This window comes from Neopsephotus bourkii, unplaced genomic scaffold, assembly GCF_033783945.1.
Source record: "Neopsephotus bourkii isolate Nb327-2 ecotype Australia unplaced genomic scaffold, CSIRO-AGI_Nbou_v1 NB_1287, whole genome shotgun sequence".
NCBI classification, from domain to species: domain Eukaryota; kingdom Metazoa; phylum Chordata; class Aves; order Psittaciformes; family Psittacidae; genus Neopsephotus; species Neopsephotus bourkii.
The window spans coordinates 4474739-4491492 of NW_026901771.1; the positions used below are offsets into that span (position 1 = coordinate 4474739).

Genomic DNA, 16754 nt, shown 5'->3' on the forward strand with positions numbered 1-16754 from the left:
ACATTACAGAGCAGTGAGGAAAAGATGGAAACTTGCCCCAAGATTCCATTCTTAAGATCTTCTGACACTGGAGTTTCCCTTGGAGAGATAAATACAAGTTGCATGCATACTACTTACACCAACATATCATTTGGTTTATGGAGATACCCCAAATAGCATCAGTCTTTGGGATTAAGTCAGAAACACTGGAAAGGAGTGACTGATGTTATCAGAAATACAGGGCAGAATCCAAAGACAAAAGCTCAAATCCAACCCTTTCCAACAAGGTTTCCTTAAGATCTTAGGAAGGCTGCTGCTTAGCCTTTTTGTGAGTTACCTTCTCTGGCTTCAAAAATTGGGACTCACGTGTGGTATGAACCTAATCTACTGGCAACCATCATATTCTTAGATTATAGGATGCTGTGTTTAACAATTCTCATCACACACTCCAGAAACAAAAGTAAGCATTTACCTTTCTTTTTAGGAAGGAACATGACAATAAGACAAGCCAATCCTCCCAGGAACAGAAATGTGCTCAGTGTTCGCTTCCGACCAAACCTGATGTGCAAGGATAACAAAGCTTTATTCTGCATTAGATCTGTCGTTTGCAGAGCAGTAAGTCCTCCAAATTCATCCTGCCTCTTTATTTGCAGTTGAGGATCCTGAATGCCATCTCCCACAAACACTTCCTCTCACACTTTTAAATGGCTTCTACTGCTCTCTTAAAATGAGCACCAGAAGTCTTTACATGTAGTGGCTTACAACTTCTAGGATTTTGATTTGTTTCCCACTGTGGGTGCACGCTTGTAAAGCTCCTCAGGAGACACGGGCAGAAGAGACTGGGAGGTCAATTCCACAAAAAGTGAAAGGCATTGTCCAGAGTATCATGGCTCAGGAAAAGGCTGAATATTTGAATCAATGGCTCTGCTCACATCCTAGTGCATGCAAGCAACTATTACATGAAATGAGACGACAGCTTTAATTGAGTTTAGATGCAACCGCTTTGACCTAATAGTGGGAATGGGGACTACAAGAGAGAGGTGGGAAGAATGCCATCTTGTGTTAGCATGGGGTTAGCACAGCTTGGTTCAACTGATCATGGGATCAGCATCATCTGAGCCAAATTCAGACAGCTCATTAATAACTAAGCTATTGAGAGCAAGTTAAACTTTATTTGAAACAAAATGGCACTTTCGAATTGAAGCAGGAAGCTCCATACATAGATATAAACTAGGAGATGCAACATATAGGAAACCTATCTTTGAGTAAAATTGAAAAAAAAATAAAACCCTGAATAGGTTTGGGTTAATAAATGTCATACTTACCATTTTTGGTTAATCAAGTAAATACAGATTGGGTATGCTGGGATTTCTATCAACCCTGAAAGGGCTAAATTGGCATAAATACTTCCACCGAAGTCACCCACATTTAGGGTAAGACCATAGTAAACCAAGCTGCACACAAACCTGCAAAAAGGAGAAAAAGAATAAAATCAGAGCTGCCACTTTGCCTGCCAAATGAAAGCACTGGTCTGGCAAATCACCATAAACCATATTTAGAGTTTCAGAAGGTCTAACATGTTACCCTACAAGTATTGTGCTTCCAAGGGAAAGAAACCATTTTGCCTCTGTACAGACCCAATTCCTGACTTATTACTCCGTTAAGCTTAGGACTACACTTGAGAACATACGTAAACCAGAATAAAATTAAAATATGACTATATTAGTTGACTTGAGAAATTATGCCTTGGTCTTTTTTGGTTTTATCAGCTTCCACTTTCATCCATCCTGTTCCAGTTGTGTGTAAACCCTTTCTCAAACAGTTCAGACAGCACATCCACCTTCTTTTACTGTCTACACCCTGGTCTAGTTTTATTCATTCGTGTCTTTTAATTTTTCTTTTGTATCACTGCCTGGCTATCACCTTTACAGAGAGCAAAGGAACTGGTAACTAGCTCATCTTGCAGGAAATCAGCAATTATAGAATCATAGAATAGTTAGGGTTGGAAAGGACCTTAAGATCATCAAGTTCCAACCCCCCTGCCATGGGCAGGGACACCTCGCTCTAAACCATATCACCCAAGGCTTCGTCCAACCTGGCCTTGAACACTGCCAGGGATGAAGCATTCACAACCTCCCTGGACAACCTATTCTCATTTAAGGAACAGAAAAATCAACTGGCCTGCAGTAACCATTTTGGAAAAGCAACAGGAAAACAGCTCTGTGTTGTCTACTAAGAAAATGCTGCCATTTGTTCTCTTCTTGATCAATACATCTTCCTCAAATACATGCATTATAAAAACAAATGTATGAACAGAAATGCCAGAAGACTCATGTAACACATCATACACAAGGTTTATTTCAAAGTAGCAGCAAAAGACCTCAGGGCTAGCAGAGCTATCTGTAGCAAAACAGGCACTTTTGGAATTAGATTTCTGCTGGTGACTAGAGCATCATGGGTTGAACATGTTCATCTGACAAGGTAGGCTACCCCCCTGTTAATGGGCTCCTTATATACAAAACCAAGAATAATCCATGTGACTGGAAGTACTGACACAGCATGGGACACAGAACAGCATAACTAACCCTCAGCAGCCTTTAAGGGCCAGAAAAGAAGAGGCAGTTAATTAATTTGAGACTCTCAAAGCATGACAAAAATGCAGAGATAAAACACCTCACAACTAGACTGGCAAAATGGCTTCCTGTTAAAAATGCACTAAGCAAATACTATAATAAAAGGATCATTTTTAGGTACAGCATCCCTAATCATACAGGCTAAGTATAATCTGCAGGATGAGCAACATTTCCTCTCAATGACTCAAAAGAGGCAGCAGCCACACAGCTGGGCCTAGAAAGTATTTCAAGTACCAGGTAAACATCATGATCAACGTGCGTCCCAAGAGGATCTTGTATCGGAACAGGTCCAAGAAGCTGCCAGCCTCTCTGGAGCTCCTCTCTGCTGGGAGTTTTAATGAGAAAGTGCACTTCTGCTTGCGGTTCCTCTTTGCAATGAGGTAGAGGGCATCTTCTGCTTCATTCAGCCGGCCTTGGGAATACAGCCAGCGGGGGGACTCTGGGATGAATCTGAAACACACATGCATACACAGACAGCCTTAGGATTTTTCTTTCTGTGAGGCTGACTTGCCTATGGAAATGAAGCTGAAATACATTTGAGTGTAACAAACAATTTTTCAATCAACCTTTCAGGTATAAAATTCACTTACTGAAACAGAGACAAGGCGTGTTGAAAGGAAAGGGAACATAAGTCATATGCAATTTAGATACCAGGAAGTTAATAAACATACATATATGCACAATACTACACGTTACAGTATCATCAGGACCCTGCCTTCAGAGAACTAAGGATTCACCACATTGTTACAAGTAACAGACGATGTTTTTGTAACACCAACTTGTTGTCTTCCATTTCTTATTTCCCAACTTTTCCCCAAATTCTCTCCTGTAGACAAGGAAGGCAGAGGCTGTGCAAAGGTCATGCTCTTGCTCCCCATGTGCACTGCTCACTTGATAGATCTATAACTCCAACACAGCCTACAAAGCAAATCTATTACTTTCAGGTTCCCAGAAGTAATTTAAGCTTTAGTCTTTTGCCAGAGCTTTGTAAGATTTTTGCCTCTGACCAGAAGTGACATTTTCCCTTTAAATTTAAAGGAAAGCAAATCTGTGCTTTTATAAATGAAAAGAGCTTGGAAAGGAACAGGTTTTCTTTCCCACAATAAAAAAAAAAAAAGCCCAAACTGGTAGTATTTCTTGCACAAGTAATTTTTAAGCAGTGTAGGAGGGAGGCAGTGTGAAACTTGGAGTAAAAAAAGTCCTTTCTTATACTAAGATAAACCTCTGAGCACAGCTCTGAAGTCCCATGAATAAGGCACTTCAAAAGGCTGTACGTATCAATCTGAAAGCTAAAAAGCTTTTACTTCATGTCTTCCCTAAGTTCTGACGCTTCCTTTTGAAAGGATGGACTGACTCTTTAGCAAAGACTTTTATTCAAAAAGTTATTGAAGTTAGAAGGAAAAAACCCTTAAGTTTAAACAGCAGCTGAAGTTATTTTCTTCTTTCAGTTACTGAGATTTTCCTGTCAGGAAGCATGTAAGAAGAGAACACTGCATCATATAGCTTTCAGTGCCAGAATCCACAAACACAGACCCCCTACTATCTTAATAAAGGAGCCTTCTTCCTATTTCTTCTTAATCATATTTGAAAAAATAAAAGGAAGCTACCTATTTTTAATTTCATGTTACCTTTAAGACTGTATGTGCAAGGATTTTTGATGCTGTTCCTTCTGTGTTAGTACAATTGTAAGAGAAGCATCATATTATCATAAACCCGTATAAATACTTTTGTATCTCTTAACGTGTATATATAGCACCTTGTAGCATACCAAACCAGTTTAGACCTACGCATACCAGTTAAAGAATAGGAAGTGCTTCTACGCTACTCTTGAGACTGCATCTCATCTACAGTAATAATGCATACAGAATAAAGTGTACACTTACTTTCAAATACTGCAGCAATACTATTTAAAGAAAGTACAAAACATGGGGTGGTGAAGGTTGAGAGAAATACCTTAATCACACCATTTCATGCCATCCTAAAAAGGCACCTTGACTGAGTAGTTTGGTTTGTTCAATGGTTTTGTTTGTTTCTTGGTTTTGACATCTTTCTTGATGAAACTCAGTTTGGAAAACAACTTACAGAGAGAGGAGGAAGACGACTGTTCCTTCCAGGTTAACCACAACAGCCAGCGTCCTCCAGGAACGAATGAAGTACCCTAACAACGCATACTGGGCAATTCCCACAGCAAAGAACAAGCCACCAATAGATCCTAGCATACAATTAGAAACAAAACAAAACATTATTACTCCTTTAAGGAATATTACCGACTCTCAACACATGGAATCAGACAAACTTTCACTTCATTAAGAAAAAGTCACTCAGCAATACAGGCAAAACCACAGCTATCTGACCAAAGAATATTGTGTCCTTCACCAATGCAGGGCAGAGGTATTACAGGTAACTGCAAAGATCAGTACAAGCCCAAATCACTCTTCTGAATCCTCCTCACCCAAAGCAGCCCCATAAACAACTGAATCTTGTAATTCCAAATGTACGTTTCAGCTTTGTATGTGTAAAAATAAATACTGAAAACCATTAGAAAACTGGTACTTTCAGAAATATGTAGTATTCATTTGTAGTTCTCATGATTTTCAAGATACCCTATTTTATGACAATCTCAACATAGCACTTTTGAACTTCATCACAGACTGGATGAGGCCCCAGAGCCATAATGGAACAATATTACACATCACATCTGAAGGACAGCTTCAACCCTAACAACCAAGACAGTTACGGGTGTTGGTATCTTCTGTTCTCAATTCTAAGGCTGGTTACCCCATGGCAGTTATCTTCCCATTATATAAACACTTTTGATTTTTTGAGAACTGCCAGGAATGAAAGAACTGGTATTAGCACGCAAACACTAAACTCCATTTAGCACAGTCCAACATTGTGATGGATAGAGCTCAGCTATTGTGAACTTTGGATGAGTAATTTAGCTGTCTAATGTTCACAGGGGATGTTTCAACTGGACCTTTGTCAACTTCAGTGATGCAGAAATCTGAATGGCCCCAAGTCATCTACTGTGTTTGTCTAAGGTTCATATTAGACAAAGCAAGACTCAAGACTGTGGTCACACAGATGCTCCAGCAGAGTTAAATTTGCAGCTGCTATGGTGTTAGCTCTGCTGCGTCAACTGTGTAAAACTGAAATCTATCTGGCAGTAAGGACATTTGCACTCAAACTTTACCTGCTAATGCCCAGTAAGCAGTACCCACACACTCATTCAGTAGAACAAAGGCCACCAGTGACATCCCACCATTCATCATCCCTACCAAGAAGCGAGAGATGGCAAAGAATTCATATGAAGGTGAGAATCCATTTGCAATGGCAAACAAGATGTCGAGAGCAAAACCTAGAAAACAAGGCAAAAGGTTCCATTTCAGAAGATTACCTAAAGAAAACCAGAAGCATTTATCAGTATCTTTACTTGAAGTTCAGTGGCATCTGTCCTAAGTAACACAATCAACAACTACAACACAGGTTTGGGCAGAAATTTAAGTACCTACAGTCAGTATCATAAATAGGGGGACACAAAAGGAGTGGTTTCTGACAGTTAATTTGCAGTCCTAAACCTTCAAATTCAGTTCACAACAGATTTTGCTCATATACTTAGAATTACTGTCTGGCTCCAGTTAAGTTGGTTTGATATTTATCCCCATACAGAAGACACAGATGAAATACATGATCAAGTACTTCCTCTCATTCTTGGAAAGCAGTCTATGCAAACTAGAGATGAGAAACAGAACCAGGGGCAGTATATTGGGAGTTGGCACTGCATAGCAAGCTACTTTTATCTGCTTTGAATGAGGTTTTCCTTTAAGAAAATAATCTGGCTCTAGCACTACACGCTAATCCATTGACACACAACTTCATAAATACACCCATATAACATGAAGTTCCGAATTTCGTTTGATCTGGGGACAATAAAAAGGCTTTTGAGTTTTAAAACACAATGAAGAACACACATACATAAAATCTACGTCCTGTCTGCATGATTTAATCAGTACAGCAAATTCCTAGCAGGTTATACATTAAGAACATTGCCAGTAAGTTATCAGGAATATTAATTGCGACATGTAGAGATCTCATGAGCATGATATGCATGAGTGGATGCCTGTATGGTATGATTCCTAAATCCAGAACACCTCCAGATGGTGACTGAATAGACAAATACTAATTTCTTGCTCCTGCTTATAGTCCTGAAGTATACTGGAAAGACAAAACAAAACCAAAAATTACAGCATATGATTCACTACTGCATATTAAGCTCTCAGCAGAAACTGGGCTCTTGCCACTTCTTCAGAGCCACACCACCTCCACTTCATTCATGTTGTTAGGTGGCACTGGTTACCTGTGAGATAGACTTTCTTCCTCCCGAAGCGATCAGAGAGCTGGCCGAAGGAGATTGCTCCAACAAACACACCACTGAAGTAGAAAGAGCTGGCAGCACTCACTTTGTATGATGTGTTGCCAATTAAAAACCACTGGATGGAGGAAAAAGAGTGAATTAACCAGAATCCAAGCAGTTCAGCAACAGCTAATAGCTGGGGGGGGGGATGACACATACTTGAAGGAAGATCAAGCTTTGTGTAAATATCCTTAGCCTCACGTTCAGTCACCAAACACAGCTGCTGTCTCCCACTCAGTGGGTGGTACTAACCAACTCCATTTGGTTCCTCCAAATCATGTGCAATCTTTGATTCTAAAATCCAGGACAGAACCCTTGGAATACTGTCATTTTTGCAGCCTTCTCCCAGTCTTCCTTTTATTGCCTTTTCTCACATAAATGCAACTCAGACTCAGTCCTATCTGATAACACTACTGTAGTTAAGCTATGCAAAAATAAAAATTGTGGTGCATGTCTAAAGATAATCCTGTATATGCTCCTCCTTATAGAATCACAGAATGGTTTGGGTTGGAAAGGACCTTAAGATCATCCAGTTCCAAACCACTGCCATGCGGAGGGGGCCTCATACTAGACCGTGCTACCCAAGACTCCATCCAATCTGGCCTTGAACACTGCCAGGGATGGAGCATTCACCACTTCTTTGGGCAAAACCTGTACCAGTGCCTCACCACCCTCACAGTAAAGAACTTCTTCCTTGTACCTAACCTGAACTTCCCATTTAATGTATATGCTCATAAACTTCTTTATGAGTCTTGTCACTGAGAAACACTTTGGTAGCATTAGCCAAGTCTTCTGGTATTGCAAATACTCGTCTCTTTTATAATGTACTTCATGTCATTTCCAGTTCTTCTCCATTCCAAATACAAACCTGACTTTCACATGTTTGATTCTTACAGACTTCATGTCTCAGGTTGAACCTGACAGGTTTCCCTCCACACATCTGTAGAATGAACAGACGCCATGCTCTCACTGTTCAAAAGTTACAGAGTTTTTAGAATACAAAAGGAAATATCTTGTGCTCTTTATGTTTTCTACTCTTCTTGTATCTTGAGATAATGTATCATTTTACTGACACCCAACTTTTCTTCCTCTGCTGGTAAGCTCGTGATTATGTCATTATCCTTGTAATAACACTCTAATCTTCTCCTCATAATCTTCTCTTCCTCTACCAAAATCCCATTAGATATCCTTTCTAGCAAAGCTTATATTATTTCAAAGCTCAGTTATGAACTACTTCACCATGAGTGCATAGCCATGCAATTAAACCTCACCAAGATTAGGGAGCTAGCAAAACAAAATCATTCAGAAGCTCCAAGAAAATAACTTGCTTACTCTCAGTATATGCTTCATTTTGAATTGTCACTTTAATGGTGAGGTGTTTACTGATACAGTAGGTAACGTGCCCATAAAGCATCAACATTGACAAAATTCACTTCTAAAACCAACCACGTGACCAGAAATCAGCTTTAGAAGCTTCTCTAGGTTTTAAAAACAATTCTCAGAAAAATACATTTGTACAATAACAGCAGATGAGATTAATTTTATCTTGAAATAACATGGCCAGTGTGTTCCGTAAGAGTTAGAAGAATCAGACCCTAACTTTTGGTATACAAAAGCTGCCAGCACTCAAACTCAAGACGCTTTCTGAATCATTCAGGGATTAAGGGATAATTTGGTTGCAAAGCAATATTTGTGCTGCAAATTAATCTCAACAGCTATGAAGCCCTTTAAAGGGCTCCAGGCTTTCCTCTTCTATATAAAGCACATTACATATGCATGTTTGATTTTCACAACTTAACCTTTTTACATTGGATTGTGTTTCAGTGCCAGTTTTCAATGGTCCTCTTATTCGGAAGTAATGCCACAAAACATACATGAAAAACATCCTCCTCAAACGTAGAAAAAACTTCTTTATACATCAGTAATGAAATTAGTGATGAGAACCACCAGAGAAGCGTGATCTCAGTTATTTAGCACATAACTTCCAAATACACCACATATTCAATTAACAACTTTTAAGGAAATGTATTTTAACAGTTGGAAATGGGAGAGGTAACAAGATTTAACACACATGGGCCTTTACTGAGAAGTTTGTTAAAGAACTAAAAAGCAGGACCTACAGAAGTTACCTTGGGATTTCTTTTTGGTTTGTATTTTCCAAGTAAACTTTGTTCTTTATCTGCATTTCTTACTTATGCAACTAAAATGCACAAGAATATAAAGTTTAACTCCTAAAGCACTCACAGGCTCCACAAACATATCTAATGAAGATTCTTGGATAAAGAAAAAGCAAAAAAGAAAAAGCTTAGGGAAAGTTTGAAAACCTTTCTGAGCTTTAAATCATGCTTAAGGAATTCCACCACCCATGAGGATGTTAAATGAAATTCTGGCATATATACTCATATTCTCTTTATTATGAGAATGAGCAGCAATACCTGTTGTACATAACTGCTTAGAACTTTCAAATCTAGCAGTTTTTATTAATATGCTCCCAACCAATAACGTTAAGTGCTTTGCAGGGCTACATCAAATTGCATTACTACCTCTGGACAACACCCCTGAATTATCAAGTGGTACTACATTCAACTCAACTGTACAGCTCTAAATTCAGGTCTTTCAGAGATGTACTCAGGGCTCTTTCACAGAAGAATTTGATGTTAACAGAGACTGAAGGCCCCAGGAAAGACAAGTGTTGAACAAATCAGTGCACAGTGTTGAATCATTTCTGTAGGGACTGTGGCTAGATCACAAAAGAAGACACAAACCACAAAGGCCATGCCAGTCAGGCCTTGTTTGGAGATAGAATGGAAGGAGCTGCTTTGTCCACTGATTCCCCACAGACCACATCTTCTCTCATATCTGGAGCTGCAAAGACTGCAGAAGCATCTTCCTCTCCAGTTCCTCCACCGCTTCTCACTGCATGAGGGATGCGCTACACGCACCTGACCTTAGCAAGGGAATCACAAGAGGTGGCCAAAAAGAGCTCAGGGTCCATAGTGGATTTTGAGCATGCTAGGATGATGAATGGCATGATTCGAGCTCAATTGCAGAACTAGACTACAGGCTACGGAACTTTGACATGGAAGAAGTGGGACGTTTCGGAGCAGACCTTTGCTCAAGATCTGAATAGTAAAATAAAACTAGTTGTTGTTCCTGCTACAGATAGGAGCAGACTACCCATTCTTGACCTGGATGTAGCACATTTCACTTGTTAAACAAAACATGCATTAGTATGACAGCAAGAAGCAGTACAACCAGCCCCTTGCTACCAATCCAGTAAGATTTCCTGCTCACACATGAGGCAGCAAAACCCATTTCAGACTTACCTCAGAGACTATTGATGTGAAGCTGCTGCCGAAGTGTACGTGCTTATGCACCTCACTGCCATTGGCGGTCAGAAGCCATTCCCCAAAAGCTCTCTGCTCGCTCACTGACTGGTTGCCATGGCTCTGGTTAGCTGAGAGCTCTTGGAGATCCCAGTGGTAGGGAGGAGTTGCGCCCACCAATGCGATGAGGATGGCTTCAGTGGCCACATAGAGCTGGCATAAAAGACAAAAACCATCAAAGATGCTAAACATGATTCCTCTGCGGCTGCATCAAATCCGTATTAAGGAATAATCCTATTTTTATATTCACATTCCACCAATACAAGGTGCCATGTATAGTCCCCATCTACCGAATATCACACACTACAGAACCACAACACAGTGGTTTATTGCACTTGTTAATCTGTTGATTATTTGAGAGAAAAGAAGTTCCCCTCCTGACACCCTTCCCTCAGTCAGAGGCCCCCTAACTCTCACACACAGCAAGTAAACCTCCTGGATATTATTAGTACTAAGGAGATAAAATAAAACTGTTATTTAATGCAAGTATATTACTCTGTTGTATCCTCTTCTTCCACCTGTGTTGTTCATTTCTCTAATTTGATATTTGGAACAGATCTGCTCCTCATTGTCCCTTATCTAAACTTTCCCAGTTTTACCAAAATTAATTCTTTTTTTTTTTTAAATCTTCTGTGAACTTCTTTTACTGTAAAAAATAAAAATAAAAAATTTGTACTGACATGAGGTCTAAATATAACAAATTAACAGTTGTGGCATTGTTTAGGAAAGAATGAACAAAATTGCTGGAAACCAGACATTTCAAGCCTGGTATAGAGCTGACTGCAAATGATGAGCATTCACAGGCCACTGCTTTAACAAGCTACATTACAACTGTCTTAAAACCCACGTGCTTTTAGACCTGCTTGAACACAGAAGTGGCACGAGTTCCACAACACAAGACAATATAAAGGCTGAGAGACAAAAAGGGCTGCTGGTAACAACACAAAGACCCCTTACTCGCCAAGTAAAACCACCTTTTGTCTCAAGCTCTCACTGTGGAACAGTAACCCAGCACAGTATCTCCTGAAAAACAAGTGAACAAAAAGTCCTGTCACTTATCCTGCTTACTATGTCTCCCATAAAAAACCCCAAACCCTCAGGCATGCCACTCCATCCCTCAAATCCCACTTCAGCCACCTCCTGAATGCAGTCCTTGCTCTGCTCTTAGCATCTCCTCCATTCGTTCTTGGGAACAATGTACCTGCAGGGAGGTGTTCTCTCAGAAGGCTGCTACAAAACCAATTCTCAGACCTGGAAAGACCACAGATAGGCACAAAAAAAAGGTCTGAGGAGCTCTGAATTTTGATGCAAGCACCCCCAGGTAATCCGATTCTGTTCTGTACAGCAGTTACACCCAGACCTAAAAGAGAATTGCCACTAAATTAACAGACTCTTCAAGTTATTACCTGATCCTTTCCATGAGCTCCTTTTTGCATTCTACATGAGAAAACTATTTACCTCCTGTCACTGTTTAAGAAATCAATCTGTTTCAACTTTTTAGTATGAAATTATTGAATAATCAAAATGAATTTACAAGAAAATCCACTATCTCTTTACTCTGTTATCAAGTTAAAGGACAACTAGACAGACTATGATGAAAAGTAGAACTCATCTAGGAAAGAAAGCAATGACTAAGATTACATGGGGAAAGAGGTGTTAAAAAGCTAAGTGTCTATGTTGCTAGGGATGTGTGACTACAGTACTCAAGAACAGTTTGAAATGAGAATTCCAGGTGATGATCTGTGATGCATCTCTGTGCTCTGACTCACTCAGACTATTCCGCATCAGGACTAAGTGGTAACATCTTTGCTTTTGTCTTGTGAAATAATAAACATACTTTTGAAGTAGTTCAGGAAATGAAACCCTCAAAGCATTTGGTTTAGAGAACACAAGCATAATGCTTTTCGTTTTCGCTCGAGGTGAAACCTACCCCAGCTGCAAAAAACTAAATCAAGATACAAGTGACAGCAGCACACAAAGAAACACTACAGATTGTTTTCAATGAAAAAATTCACCCTTAAGCATCCTAGTGGCTCCAGTAAGCAAGGATATTTAACAAAGATAGAAACACTTTCAACTGACCTGTTGAATCAGGAAATGCAGGAATAGAGATGGGGTTTGGTGTTATCCAATAGCAGGAATATTCAGGAAAGTTAAATGACATTAAGTATCAAGACTCATCAGTTGAACACCAGCTGTACAGTTCCATCAATACCATGCCAGGAGTGCCACTTCACTATTCGTATGTGAAGAAGGACTTACATGAGGCCCAAGCAAAAAAAGTGCCAGAAGCTCCCATTCCAGTTTACAAATACATTACAAACCAGCCCAGGACTGAACTGTCTCAGTGGCATTATAGGATAACACGAACAAAACATCAGGAACTGCTGGTAAAAGAAAGCAAAAACTGTGGGCTGACAAGTAGCAGGCACAATGTAGTCCTGCTTCAACAAGCAGGATTATTCTGTCTGCAGTTCATCTTTCTCTCCCCATCTTTCAGCCTGCTTTGGCTAACAATATAACTGAGTCACGCCTTCATAAGAGGTCAAAGTCCTCACCTTAGCACTCTGATCTGGGACAATGCCAAAGAGTAGTGGGTGAGCATCTTGGTCTTGGGGAGTTCACCTAAGACTATGAGAAAAGCATTCTCAGCTGTGCCTCAACTTCTTGCTAACAAAGGACTAAAGCTTTTAACATGGTAAAAAGATGCAATAAAAGCATAGACTCTATGCTACATTTTAGTGTGTACTGCACCAGAAGTTTCTGCCATTTAAATATCCAGACAAAAAGAAGGACATTGCTGGTATTTACTGTGTGTAGTTCTGGTGTCCTCAGCATAAGGACATGGAGCTGCTGGAACAAGTCCAGAGGAGGCCACAAGGATGCTCAGGGGCTGCAGCACTTCTCGTATGAAGACAGGCTGAGAAACTTGGGGCTGTTCAGCCTGGAGAAGAGAAGGCTGCGTGGAGACCTCATAGCAGCTTCCAGTGTCTTAAGGGGCCTACAAGGATGCTGGAGAGGGACCCTTCATCAGGGACTGTAGTGATAGGACAAGGGGTGATGGGTTCAAGCTGAAACAGGGGAAGTTCAGGTTAGATATAACAAAGAAGGTCTGTGAGCATGGTGAGGCATTGGAACAGGTTGCCCAAAGAAGTGGTGAATGCTGCATCCCTGGCGGTGTTAGGCCAGGTTGGACAGAGCCTTGGGTGATATGGTTTAGTGTGAGCTGTCCCTGCCCACAGCAGGGGTTTAGAAAAAGATGATCTTACGGTCCTTTCCAACCGAAGCCATTCCATGATTTTATGATGTATATAAGCTGCACAAGCAGAAAGCTGGAATAAGCTATACACACAACTCTCTTCAGCTTTCCTTACCCAAGGATCTCAAAAACTTCATTGTGCCTTCCAAGACAAATTCTTAACACCCTTTCCACTCAAAGCTCACCAGGATTAGCAAAATAACCAGGTGAACACAAATACAATGTTTAACCTGGTTAAATCCCAAACTTAGAGGTAACATTGTAAACGGACAAGACCTAGAAAACAGATCCTATTGCTCTAGAGGGACTCCAGTCCCACTGGGCTGACACTTTGAAACAGCAAACAGAGGTGTTACTCAATACAACAATGTGCATGAAGCACTATAATACCTCTATGCAATATGTAAAGGTGTATATAGCTATATAGTAGGTGTATAGTAGTTAACTACTTCAGAAAACTCCCCAAACCAAGTTGACGATGTGGCTTGCTAATGGAAAAACACAGGTAATTTATTGCCTACAAAACACAGGGAATTAGAGACTGTGTGTACGCATGGAAAGGGAAGGGAGATAATGTGCCATAATACAAATATTTTTAATCCATAGTCTTTGCTATGCAGTGGAATTCTGTTAACTCCCAGGCTCATTTTCCAAGGGTTTAAGAGGACAGTCAGGCTAGGTGGAATATCTGAACAGTCTACCAGGCTGAAAGCCATAATGCGATTGCTTCAGCTCCCACTGAATCCAAACACCAGCCACTGCAGAGAATACTTTATGTAACAATAACCTTATTGTTACCAATGTAAAAACATCTCCCCATACGTTTTACCCACACCCCATACAAAGACAACTATCACCACTGACATTGTGCCTCCCAGGCACCTTCCAACCCAGCTGTTAAAAAGACATTGCAAAAGCAAATTGAGCCACAGCTACAGAGCCCCAGAGCCAGATCCTTCTGACAACTTCACTCTTTACACAGCATGCAGCCCTTACTTTTTAAAACAGCTTCTTTTATTTTTTAATAGACGCAACAATCTGCTTCCTTCCCTGTGTTGCTAGGCCTTCAGAATGTCTGCTTCCCCATGCTTCTCCCAAAACTCATGCATCTTGCTATGCCCATCAGCAGTAACTCCGTTAAGGTCCTTACAACAGCACACTGAGCAGACATCTTCTAGGACTAGACAGAAACTGAAGTCAGCCTAGTAAGTTAAGCTGCAAAAACTGACTGGATGGATGTGTTGATACAGATATATACATGCAGAACATGTGGTTGTAATGTCTGAGTGAACCTAGTGATGATTAGAAGAGCAAAAGACCTAGCAACTGTAAATGACACTTTGAGAACTACCTAAATAAAGAGCTCAATTACATGTGCTTTGCAGTTCAGGTGCAGCTAGAGAATGGAAGGTCCCGAAGCTACAGCTCATGTTTGATGCCTCAAGCTCACTCTGACCACACTTTCCCCCTGAATACAAGCCATAAATTGGAGGATGCATTGGTTTGCATTAAGACACAACAGAATTTTGAGGGAAGACTGAGATGTAGGCAGCTGATAAGGTATTCATGACCCCCCCCTTCACTCGGGATGATTTTTGGAAAAGTGACAACAAATTAACTGTTTAAAAGAGTCTTAGCATCTAAATCATTGAAATTAAATGTAACAGGTGACTGAAGTAGTACACTTTTTTCCTTCAAAGATGTGCCATGCATAACTGGAGCAAATGGGTCTTCACTTAGAAGTTCCACCGACTCCGAGGTAGAGATATTCTTAGCTAAATGAGCAGCAGTATCTCTTTGTGTGATTAGTTTACACACTTACACTCACCTTGCTTATTTTGCTTCCCAAGCAAGAGTAAGCTATACCAAAAGAAGGAACTATATTCAGTGATGCAACTACTCTAAAAGGCTTCATCGCTTCTGCAAATAAAGCAACACCATCCTTTAGCATGTTCCAAGTAAGATGCTGTCCTGGGTTTAGCAGTAGCAGTCATTTTTCTCTTTCTTGGCAGATCCTCTGGTGTTGACCAACCAGGTGGCCTTTGGTAAGTGTGTATCCCAATGCTTGAAAGTTCCCCCACCCATTGCTCTCAGTGTGGTTTTTAACAGCCCATTGTACCTTTTGATTTTCCCAGAGGCTAGTGCATGGTAGGGGATGTGATATACCCACTCATATGAAGAATTTGCTGGGGAAGACAGTCTGGGTTATTCCTGCTTCAAGTAAAGGCAAACCCACTCGTGGGATTGCTTTTGCTCAGGGACCTGGATACACTTGGTGGGTAATGTGGGAAGATGGGGAAGTCCGATGTATACCTCAAGGGGATTTAATTTTAGGGGCAGGGCAAGAATAAGGGGGGTAGTGGGTGAACAAGCTGTCTGGCTGGGGTTAAACCATGACATATGCAATGCACAAAAAGATGTAGGAATAAGAAGCTTACCTCAAGAAATAAAAATTTTGGCCCCTCCTTTTTATGTCTATATTCATGCCATGTTTGAAACCACATTTCTGTGTAAGCAGCTGCACATTTGACACACATTCTGTAACTTTCTTGAGAATCTGAGGGCATTAAAACTTTTACTTCTCCCATAGACATCAAGAAAAAAAGCCAAACAGGAAGGCAATCAAAGGAAGGTACACAGCCTTTACCATTTACAGAATGGTAAATCATTTTCTATCTGCCACCTTGCTTACATACCTTACAGGTACTTACAGTTGAACTCAGGCACACTGCAAGTAATTCTGGGTAAACAGCATACCTGTCATGAAGCCCCTAGAATAACTTCATCACCCTATACTAGCAATTTGTGCTAAAGCCACCTTTCCCCTTCATTTTAAATTGTTCATTACATTTCAGATTTGGTTTGTACTTTCTATTCAGATAAATCCCTACTCAAGGACTGGGAATAAGCTGCCCAATGCATGATCACTTCTGGCTAGTTCAAAGAACAGCTTAATAGACTCACACAAATGTAAGTATTAAGCTAAGACTGGTTGACAAACTATTTTATTACCATCATTACAACTACAGAGTGATGTCTCATGCCATTAAGGACACAGAACGTGTATGCAGGGGTGGTAGATA

General features: G+C 40.4%; 1 protein-coding gene across 4 annotated transcripts in view; it reads right to left on the minus strand.

Moving 5' to 3' along the window:
* The window catches only part of SLC22A15 (solute carrier family 22 member 15), a 38782-nt gene that overhangs the window by 17531 nt on the left and 4497 nt on the right, over positions 1-16754 (minus strand). For all 4 annotated transcript variants that reach the window (XR_009727265.1, XM_061365593.1, XM_061365592.1 and 1 more), the window contains exons 2-8: positions 10353-10565; positions 6970-7102; positions 5806-5970; positions 4695-4824; positions 2847-3062; positions 1305-1445; positions 452-537 (exon numbers count right to left, since the gene is read on the minus strand). Coding sequence is in view for 3 of the 4 variants with exons in the window: in XM_061365593.1 (XP_061221577.1) it covers positions 452-537; positions 1305-1445; positions 2847-3062; positions 4695-4824; positions 5806-5970; positions 6970-7102; positions 10353-10565 (1084 nt within the window). In the remaining variant the exon portion in view is untranslated. The remainder of the gene's footprint in view (positions 1-451; positions 538-1304; positions 1446-2846; positions 3063-4694; positions 4825-5805; positions 5971-6969; positions 7103-10352; positions 10566-16754) is intronic.